The sequence below is a fragment of the Watersipora subatra genome, chromosome 9 (genome assembly GCF_963576615.1).
Source record: "Watersipora subatra chromosome 9, tzWatSuba1.1, whole genome shotgun sequence".
Taxonomy (NCBI): domain Eukaryota; kingdom Metazoa; phylum Bryozoa; class Gymnolaemata; order Cheilostomatida; family Watersiporidae; genus Watersipora; species Watersipora subatra.
The window spans coordinates 8,640,970-8,652,735 of NC_088716.1; the positions used below are offsets into that span (position 1 = coordinate 8,640,970).

The following is an 11,766-nucleotide window of genomic DNA, read 5'->3' on the forward strand; positions in this document are numbered from 1 at the left end:
AAAACAAGATTACAACGTTTAACCAAAGACCAGTTTTTGTGATAAACTTTAGTAGAACTTAAGAATAAAATAAACTTAAAATAAAATCCATAACAAGAACAAATAAAACTGACTGATACAAAAATAGAAATAAAACTGACTGAGCACACAAGTAACGACATGTTTAGTCGCTGTTGTAGGCTAAGTTCTTAAATTCTGCTAAAGTTTACTTCAGAGATGGGTCGCTAGTTAAACGTTCTTATCTTAAATTTTCTACATAAATTTTTGCGTGAAATTTGTTATGATTACCAATGGAGCGGTCGACATAACATCACAGCCAAGCCGCGTAGACAGAAGAGAACAACTCCCTATAAGTGCAGCTGATGCATCAGGTACAGTACATCTTGTGACAAGCTGTTGTTGCTCGCCCACTCGATGGGGGACAACTCCGCAAAAACAACAGTTTGTCAAGACAGGCTAGGTTGTGACTCACTATGGCTCACTTCTTGTAGGAGTTGTTACTCCTTGACAGAAGTATCGTTCCGCGCGCTTCTATTAAATTAGAGTTTATTCTATGTAACCTGAGTTTCATAGTGTATACATGATTGTCATATAAAATATACATTCAGTTCACAGGCTAAATATTTTTCAATTCATTTTCAGTCAGATAGCCTGTATGTAGATGTTCAAGATGCTGGTTTTCAGGAACCTGATGGAGTTTTGAAGCAAACATTTTTAGCAACCTGGTGGAAGGCACGAATCGTTTTGTGCTGTGCAATCTGAAAACTGTCTTTTTTCATGTGGCCACCATGTTAACTATGTTATATATGCTAGTGTTGGTGATATGTTGCTAAGGTGTTGCTGGTGTGTTACTAGGTGATCGGGGTGTTATATTGTAGGCTCGGACTAGGATGGTGCTTGCCTATCTCTTCGCTCAGCTTTCTCTGTGGTCGAGAGGTAGGAATGGTGGTTGCCTTGTCCTCGGTTCATCTAATGTTGACGAATGGTAAGCGATGTTTCATGTTGCTGCTTTGTATACTACCACTAAACAAATATGCAGTACCTTACTAGATACCAGGCATAAGTAGCTCTGTCTCACAGGCTATGTTTGTTCTGTTATAGGTTTATGGGTTATAGCAGAGATGTCAAACTCATTTTTAACGAGGCCACATTGGCGTAATGGCTGTCCTCAAAGGGCCAGATGTAACTTATAATTGTAACAAAATGTAATCGAATAATGCAAAATAACTAGTCTTTGATATTAAATAACTCCGACTTTATTACTTAAAGTTGCAAACAGAACAGTTGCACAGCAAAACATGCAGAACACTTTTTTTTTTTTAAATCAGAAAAGTTACACAATACCCATTAACTTGGGCATACTTTCAGTGAAATCAAAAATTGTGAGCTACTAAGAACATGAATTTGTTTGCATACACACATTAAACCTGCAAACACTAAATAATTGCAACAACAGCAACACAAAATCAATATGTAAGCAACAAAAAACTGAAATTTATTTGCTGAAACAAAGTTAGACTTGCACCAAAAAATTGCAAAATATACAGTGTTAGACTAAAATTACTTATTTATTACATACAATACAAAGTTATGAATATTATTTAAACACATACAGTTAGTCATGAACATGAAAATCACGAAACTCTAATTTCGAACTTCTCCTCGCAAGTGTTATCCTTCAAAGCATAGCAAATCTACATGCCAATATAACTCAAATAAACTGTCATAAACATGTTTCAAATAATAAAAATATGTTCAGTAACTCTGTTCTTGACTTTTCAGACTTCATAGGCAGCTCTAAGAATCAATATGATCCTATCGAGATTGAATGATAACTTTAGTCTGACTACGGCTGACAGCCTGAAAAGTGCGTTGTTATTCGAGCATAACGATCAAGTTGACAAAATTAAAAGTTAATAAAAACTTTGAAACATTAGAAATAATGTTTTGATTTGATTTATGCAGTCTTTCACTGTCTTACCCCTTCTGAATCTGCATATTTACTTCTGGAGTTGAAAAAAAATTGATCGCAAACGATAAAATTTAAAGTGGCTGCAATGATTTCCGGTTTAGCTAGATATCGGATTGGGTGTAGTATTTTAGTTATAATTTTTGCCAAAGATATCATTGAGGCATATTTGCACGTTTGTTTGATTAGCTAGAAAATTTTCTTTCTGACAGCTCAAAATTATTCCAATGTAATTTAAAAATAACAATACAAGGAATAGATAAATTTCAGAGGCAAGATAACTCGTGTTGGGTGCCTAGCAACTTTATAAATACGGTAGTTAACTCCGTCGGGTGCGAATGAGTTAAGCTTTTGTGGTCCACATAAAATGACGTGGCGGGCCACATATGGCCCGCGGGCCATGTGATTGACACCTGTGAGTTATAAGTTTATGTTATAGGGGCAACTACTGTACATGCTATTGTAAAAGTTGCATCATAAATCTAGTGCTGCACTCTACACATCGTGTGTAGCCTTTATTCTTACTTACAGTTTGAGGGGCTACATGACAAAGTACGACTGCTCAAGCGCTGACATCAATCCTATTGGAGGCATCAGCAAGACTGACCTCCGAATGTTCGTGGAATATTGTAGAGACACGTACGGCCTGACTGCCCTGCATGAGTAAGTCCATTCTCTTCTACCTCTCTTCAGCAGGTTCATTTTAATATCACTGTTGTGTCCATTATCATGACTTGGTACCCTGATAGTCTAGGGTGCTGTGAGAGATCATCAGGTGTGCCTTTACAGCGCAGAGAGTAACTATCTTCACAATTATTCTGCATCTGCCAAAAGGTGGTCGATTGGTGCAGGTGTTAGATTGTTGATTTACCAAGGTGAATATCACGAGTTCAAGTTCCGTATGAAGCAATCTTTTATCGGTGTTAAAACTCAAGTCATGATTGCTTCATGTTAAGGGAAGATGCAACAAAATGCGTCGTAATTTATTTTCCATGTAATACCTATGCATTATCTATGCATTATCTATGCATTGTCTATGCATTGCTTATGCATTGTCTATGCATTGTCTACACATTACTTGTGCATTACATATGCATTGCCTATACATTACCTATGCATTACCTATGCATTGCATATGCATTACCTATGCAAAACTTATGAATTACCTATGCATTGCATATACATTGCCTAAGCATTGCCTATGCATTGTAATTAACATGTCGGTCTACGTAGGTGAAACAATTATGGACGCATCTGCGATTGATATAATGAGTCAATTCTACACTGACTTATCTCAATTCCATTTACTTCATTTTCAGTGCAAACTGAATTCGCTTGAGGTTTGCTCTGAAACAGCAGCAGGTCTTCACAAAAACAACTATTTATATAACTCTATCTGGTTCACTGGAACCAGATAGAGTTTTGAAACCAAATATTTTTAGTAACTTGGCAGACAGCACACAGCATATGCGTGTATATTTGGATAAAATGAGTTAAAATATAGAAATGCAGCGTTTGCACAGACGAACAGACAGACACAATGACAAGTGGGAGTAATTAATATAATTTTGTAAAAGATTTTTGATTGAGTAAAAATCGTGATGCGGGGAGCTCCGTGAGCAGTATTAGCGTCTAAAATTGTTGATGTAGTCACAGCCGGTCTCTGTGATGTTTGCCAGCTACACATTTCCTCGGTGTGTTTATCTAGTTGGTCTGTCTGAGAGGATTGCTGATATAAAATATTTGTTTCCATACAGCATCGCTGCCAGTCCACCTACAGCTGAACTTGAACCTTTGGAAGGTGGACAGGTAGCCCAGACAGATGAGGTGAGTTCCATAATGCATTCATAGCTAGACATTTTAATTACTCTCAAAGTATTATTGTAACTTACTTCAATGTGCTTCAAATCTTCTGCTGCTACTGGCGACACAAATTTGTATTTATAGTTTAGCAATTTAAATAATGACATAGATTTAGTTTTAAATAATGAACTTAAAATAATGGAACAATCGAAACAATAACATCGTGGTAACAACCATGATGTTATTACACTGCTGTCACACGCATAAATTATGAACAGAGATGGAAATGAAAGTATTGAATGGCATTTTAGCCGGCAAACCACAGAAAATCAATAGTTATGGCTGAAATCAATATATTAACAAATCAATATAAATCAATATCAATTTGGTTGATAGGATGCTGTCATGAATCAGTTGAATTATTTTAAATAATGAGGGAATAATATTTTTATAATAATAGCAGTTTGAATAATGACATAGATTTAGTTAATAATGAACCAAAAATAATTGAACAATGGTTTAATACAAATAAACTAACTGTAAACATGGAATAATTGAACAATGGTTTAATACAAATAAACTAACTGTAAACATGGGACAAGAAAAGTACATTGTAAAGAGAAATTATCAAAATTAAATTAGAAAAACCAATAAACTATTTGATTTGCTGCTTCAAGAGACCTCTTCAATCAAGTTCTTAGGAAATCATTTGGGCAGGTACCTGGTATGGAGTGCACATATTAATAAGTTAAATAAGCAGATAAGATCTATGTAATAAGATCTATTTACTTGATAGGTAAATGGTCCAAATTTTCACCTAAGAGTGTCATGAAGCTAATATACATTTATTAACTCTAAAATTAGTTACTGTCTGAAGTCATGGGGAAATGTTCCATTTTGTAATTTAAGAAAGTTATCAATATCCCAAAAACGTCTAACGCGCATAATATTCAATAAACCACCACTGACTTCATCTCAGTCCCTGTTTGTTCAGCTTTTTGTTTTGCCTGTTGATAAGCTTCACCAGTATAAATTTCATTTGATGGCGCATTCAAAATTTTATTCAAATGAGTATAAAGTAAAAAAACTTTCACTACAGTACTAAATTTTTGAAAACCAATCTACCATTAGTCCATTATTAATATTTTATACTGCTCCCGGTCAAAAAACAATTGAATACAGAGCTCCATCACAGTTGAACAGTCTCCCAATAGACTTATGTGAAATGTCAACACTTAGTAGTTTTAAAAGAGATATCAGGAGCCACTTGTTAACCCTAGATTACTCAGGACTGTTTATTGGTGCGAATGTTAAAGTGTCGGTGTACTATACTGATTGTTGTGAGTTCAAATCCCATATGATGCAATATTTTTACCCAACATTCAACAGTGCTTTTGGACAGATGGACACAGCTCTTATAATAGTAAAGACAAACCTTTCTACACATTAAATGTTATAAGATGAGAATCATTGTCACAATCTGCCAAAAGCTGAACAGAGTTCATCCTATGCCACAAATTTCCAGAATTGTGCTGGGCTAAGTTTTTACATTATTCAGTCCAGTATAAATCAGGATGCTGTTATACTTTCCTCTGTACAATAGCGTACTGAACATAGTGATGTAAACAGTTTGCCTTGTTGTCGATAAAAATCGGGTGGTCATGCTGGTTAATGTTTTGTACAGACGAGGGTGTAGTTGTCTTTGGCACATGTTGCCAAGACATTGGTGCTAGCTTCAGCATGTTCAGATATTAATTCAAATTTAATTTTTTTTAATTTATTGTAAGTAATAAGCGTACTTTTGTACTGCTTTCTTTTGTGTAGAAAAATTAAAAATGATGGCTGAGAGAGTGTTTTAGAATTCTGTTTTCATTGGCAAATATGCAACTAGCCCAGATTTTCATTACTCGATATACAACCAGCACAAAATTTTGTTGGTCAACATGCGACAAGCAGTGATATTCATTGGTCAACATTTAACCTGCACAGGTTTCCATTGGTCAATACGCAACCAGCCCAGTATTTTGGCCAATATTCAGCCAGACTCAGTTTAAGAATTATAACAACGAAACAACCTGTAATGTCGTTATTTAGCTTGGAATTCCTATACTATATATTGTGGTTGGTATTCAAACCCTTTCTACCTCACAATTTCTTCCGTTTTGGTTTCAGGCTGACATGGGAATGACCTATGAAGAGCTGTCAATATTTGGCAGGCTGCGTAAGGTGGTTATGTGTGGCCCTTACAGCATGTTCTGTAAACTTACAGAGATGTGGAGAGGTCGTCATTCACCCCTTGAGGTTAGTACTTGACCTACATAAGAATCTTAAATGTTTTATTCAACTTGAAGGTGTGTTTACACCAGGAATATTTATGGGAGTTGCTTTCACGACAACAAAGTCTGGTGTGAAATGAAAAATGGTTGTAAAAACAGCTGTCCTAGTCGAAGACGCAGGATCGGTGAAATGCTTCTTCCTGCTGTATGCTCGAAGCATTGACAGGGTGCAACGTAGAATTGATCAATCATATCTCACAATAGCACCGAAAATACCAGCATGATGGCAGTATATTCTGTTTTCCACCGGCATCAGTTAAAATAACATTAAAATCAATAGAAACTGAGTAATTAATTCCTGAGTTGCAGCCACCATCTTTTTTTTGGGACCACACCACTTCCCGATCATTTCAGCAACCGAATGACACTCTTTTGTGTTTATGGTGATAAGCGGTGAAAATGGAATGGATATAGATGTTGTATTTCATTGGCTAAAAGGATGACTTATTCAGTAAAGTCAGAGTTGGAGTTTGGTCTAAACTCTTTGCAAAAGTGTGTTCAAATTGTAAACTGACAAGAAGTCATTCCAACTCTCTCAATGGAAACACAACTCCGACAAATAATCCTGGTGTAAAAGCACCTTAAATAAATGCGATCGATCTTACTTTTATTTTTGCTTGGGCTCCAGGATGGCATCATACTAGCTACATATGATGTTAGTGCACATGTCACACACGAAAGACAAGTGATCCCAATAGCTTCATAGTTAGAAATTTGAAATAAGTTCCAGATTATGAAAAGTTGAAGCTCAGGGTTTTATCTTAGTTACTTGTCAACTCTTTCTTTACGAATTTGTTTAGCTGAGAAGTAATTAGTTGTCTGAAACTTTGCTGTTTCGGACTTGGGCCGACATTTTTAACCATAATTTGAAAAGTATTCATCCATTAGTAAATTTTTTCCTACAATTGGAAATAGTTTTAACAAATGTAAATAGTGTTAATAACAATTTTAAATGTTTTAAAAGTCAAGATAAAAAATTAAAAATTCACTGAAATGTTTTTCTTCACTCTGCTTTCCCTAGAACATTAGTTACCACAAAATCACAGTCACCACCTGAATCATCAGATTCACTGCTACTGTTACTACTTGATGTGAAAACAAATTTGTACAAAGTTGAAATTGACTTTTTTTACGATAATCTTTTGAAAAACTTACAAAATCAAACAACTTTTTTCTCATATTTCCAGTTTTGAAATGAGCGTAATGATTGGTCAGATGAAATGTTGGTTTGTTTAGTTTTTGTAAAAGAAATTATAGGCAATTAGTGCTAGTCAACAAATACCATTTTTTCCTATTGATGGTAATCCAGTTTGGAATAAAAAATGTCACATGTCACTAAAGTGGCATGCCATAGCAAAAGAGTTGAGTTTGTATGACTAACATTAGATAGATTCGTCCTCTCTTGGCATTCAACCTTGTGTAGATTCTAAAGTATTGCATTTACATTCCAATAAAAGTTGGTTTGGTTTACTTGCTGACTCGGTGGTTCTCAGCTGACTTGTTATACATATAATGCTAAACATTATCCTTGTCATAAGGGGTATTCCTGATCAGGTGAAATAATAGCCAATCGTCGCTTTAGCTGCGGCTCTTGCTAATTTTAATGAATTATTTATTTCATGAAAGCCTATGGAATTCTGCAGCCAAAGCACACTATCATCAGAATACATTATTCATCCTTTTGTAGAATTTCATCAACTTCATGTCTGGCTTCATTGATTTTTAATATTAGAAGTCTGTTAACGAGATGATAGCATACTCCTGTATTTGACTGGGTCTTAATTTTCATTGGTTTTACCAAGATGGTTCATATTATTATACAAATCTCATCAGATTAATCGATGATGCACAGTCGTGTTGCTGACAGATTAACTGGTAATATACTGAATATATCGTCATATTGCTGACAGGTAAACTGGTATTATACTGAATATACTGTCATATTGCTGACAGATGAACTGGTAATATACTGAATATACTGTCATATTGCTGACAGGTGAACTGGTAATGTACTGAATATACTGTCATATTGCTGACAGGTGAACTGGTAATGTACTGTCATATTGCTGTGAGGTGAACTGATAATACATTGTCATGTTGCTGTCAGGTGAACTGGTAATATACTGTCATGTTGCTGTCAGGTGAACTGGTAATATACTGTCATGTTGCTGACAGGTGAACTGGTAATATACTGTCATGTTGCTGTCAGGTGAACTGGGAATATACTGTCATGTTGCTGTCAGGTGAACTGGGAGTACACTGTCATGTTGCTGTCAGGCGAACTGGGAATATACTGTCATGTTGCTGTCAGGTGAACTGGGAATATACTGTCATATCGTCGACAGGTTGCCGACAAGGTGAAGCACTTCTTCAGATGTTATTCCATCAATCGACACAAGATGACAACCCTCACCCCTTCATACCACGCGGAGGCCTACAGTCCAGATGATAACCGATTTGACCAGCGGCCATTTCTCTACAATGCTTCCTGGCCTTGGCAATTTGCCAAGATTGATGCTACAGTAAGTTGTCATTCCTTGCTCTCAGTTGGGCTCTTTTTAGGGGTCGTCTGCTCATGGCAAATAACGATGGAACTCAAATATCCGAAAAAAAAACTGCAGTGGAACCACTACTTATGAAAGGCTCCACATGCAAATTTTTTCAGTTACAAAATTAAAATGTTAGTAAAATTAACTTTTAGTCTTTTAGTAGAAATCTTGCTTCAGCTTGGAAAGAAATTTGTAGAAATGTAAGGCCAAATGGCCTGTCGTACTTTGGCCCGTTTGTTAGTTTTATGTTTTGGCTCGTTTACTTCCCATTGGTATGACGTATAAGGCGCTTCCCTCATTCCCATTGACTACCAAAAGTCAGTCAACCAGTGGTTTGTTTTTGTTCCTTGTAAATTTGTTCCTTGTCATATATGACATACAGAGTAGGACAACTTTCGTTTCTAGAAGTTCAAGTTCTATGTTTTCTGTTGATGACATAGTTTTCAGATCATGCTGATATAAATAAATCTTTCTACTTACAATCTTAAAAAATATTTATCCTAAGCAAAAGGAAACCAAGACAACAATACAAAACTCACATCTTCTGACCACCGTCCCTACACTTCCACACTTGTTTACCTTTGGCTCGCTAAGCGTCTAGACGGCCAACAAACATTCTATTTGTAGTTTTCGTTTGTTATTTCTTTAATCTTCTTTACATACTTCTACCAATATGCAGTAGTATAGTTGTTACATGTATTTTTACAGGCTTTAACCATTTCATGCATTTATAATTTATACAAATGTTTTGTCCGAGTTTTGTGGAGGCTTAGAACAGATTAGGGCATTTATATTCATATGGGCATATATTTATATGGTAAAATCAGTTTCCACTTGCAAAGTTTTCTACTTACAAAACGGTCACCGGAACGAATTAATTTCGCAAGTAGAAGTTCCACTGTATTATGGAATTAAATAAATGTTGAATTTAATTTTTGCTTTTTGTTCATTTCATTAATTTTTTTTAATTGTCATGTTTGTTGTTGTCAAATATTGAAATTAAACTTAACTCAACATTTGTGGGTGCTCAAAAATTGATCACTTAAATTATAGTTACAAGCGTTCATCATTCAACGTTCATCACACTATATCGTCATATATCAGCATTTTCCTTTCAGCGTTCATCGCTTTCATCTTTTTCATCGATTATGTGAACCGTAAACCGATGGCATTGACGAAGCAACGCAGGGATACGTCGGAAATGTTTGCAGCTGTCAAACTTTCCCGATATTTTGCCAACCATCGACGACTGCCTGTACAATTGTGAATCATTTCGGCGATGGTAATTTGCGGATAGCGTGATATATTTATTTCCGTTTATGATAGTTGCTGCGGGACTAGTAATTGATTTAAATACGTGAAAACAAAGAGGTTTTTTCGCTGAAAATTTAAAAAGAAAAAAGATAACACTACATCACGGAATATTTGCTGATGCAAACACGGATGGGTTTGTGATAGTGTGAACATGGTTATCATCGTCGATCACCGGAGTATTGTGGCATCAACGCCCAGATACAGCTTGAATTATTGGTGAATAATAAATTGTTGAATTCTTGAATTTTTAGTTCAAGTTTATAGCCAACTAGCCATAAAGGTGATAGAAATAAGCTAAAAACCAGCCCAAATTCAAAAGCACTGAATAACAGACACAAGGTTGTTAAAATATAAGGACTCATTTAGTTGTTAGCTATTTGCTTGGCATAATAACATAGCTTTTTCATTGTTTTGCTTTTATTGTCAACTTGTGTCTAGTCTACACGTATCATTTTAAAATTAAAAAACTATAAATTAAATTATATTATAAATTCATACATTAAATTTATATTAAATTATGTTCACATTTGTTGTTATTAGCTTGTTATTTGTTAGAGTGTGTACCAAAATATAAGTAGTTTTTGCTCTTTGCAGGCTCTGACATATTTTGAGTCAAAAGAGAGTTGTGCCCCCTTTTTCTGTTTCTCGTTCAAGTTTTGTCGGTTAATCCTTTAATATTTGTATACAAAGTTAGCTAAAAGACTTGATGTCTGTTATTTACTAGCAGCAAGCCCAGCTATGCCCTGGATTGATTTCATTTTCGGCCACGTAGCTCAAAGGTTGATGTTTAGGAGGCTGGTTCTCAGGAATCAGACGGAGTTATGAAACCAAATATTTTTAGCTATTTGGCAGAAAATACGAAGCCTGCATGTGAGGTTTGGATGAAATCGGCGTAAAAATGTGGCAATGCATAAATGCTCTAGCATTTATGCAGACTAACAGACAGACAGACTGATAAAGCGGCATTTATTAACATTCTATCGGACTTATGGAATAATCAAACCACTTGAAGCTGTTATAAAGCATATTTGTTGCATCTATGTTTTTATAACACCCACGGCTACTCGCCAGGTGAATGTTTGGTTTGATTCATAAATAGCTGAGACGGCCCAATCAGTAAGATAACACAACTTGTTATGAGTAAACCTACTACGGGGTGAAATTCAATGTTATATTGAAGTGCTAAATTACTTAGCATTTTGTTTTTAAAAAGTAGAGTTAGTAAACAAATAAAAAATTGATTTGTGAAACAATTGCTAATCAACAGTTACAATCATCGGTGCACCTTGTTATGCATTGAGTTTAGAAATTGCATTCTCTTTGCATGTGTCATTTCTCTTTGCATTTTAACTTTGATAACAGACAGAGATCCTGGTTATTTTGTCAGGCAAAACGTCTCCTTGACCACAGTGATGGAAATTCTACCACAGCAGGATCTGCCGAGCAAGGGTCTACTTGACAAACACTGTATTTGCTATTTGTCATCATTTATAATAATTTTATATCAAGTCAAAGATTTTCAATTTGTGCTGACAACCTGATTTAAGGCAGCTTTTGGAAAGGGAGATTAGTGATAAATTGAATTGTTCAGTCTTCTGCTAGCAATCTCTTACTAATAATCGTGCAATCAAGTGGGAGCCATTGCAGAAGACTAATAGAATTTGCTGTCATAATTATATTACATTTGTCTTATAACATGGCATCAACTCCATTGGTTAACCTGTCAACTCGTGTCAAATTCATATATGAATATACATGTTCACATATATGTAAACGCAACACACTGGGAAAAGCA

General features: G+C 35.3%; 1 protein-coding gene across 1 annotated transcript in view; it reads left to right on the forward strand.

The window, feature by feature from the left end:
• Positions 1–11,765, forward strand: part of LOC137404505 (glutamine-dependent NAD(+) synthetase-like) — a 42,025-nt gene extending 30,260 nt beyond the window's left edge. Inside the window, exons 12-17 of the mRNA XM_068090731.1 lie at positions 879–985; positions 2,501–2,632; positions 3,727–3,796; positions 5,945–6,073; positions 8,454–8,630; positions 11,359–11,765. Coding sequence (XP_067946832.1) covers positions 879–985; positions 2,501–2,632; positions 3,727–3,796; positions 5,945–6,073; positions 8,454–8,630; positions 11,359–11,430 — 687 coding nt within the window. The 3' untranslated portion in view covers positions 11,431–11,765. The remainder of the gene's footprint in view (positions 1–878; positions 986–2,500; positions 2,633–3,726; positions 3,797–5,944; positions 6,074–8,453; positions 8,631–11,358) is intronic.
• Position 11,766: the final 1 nt, after the last annotated feature.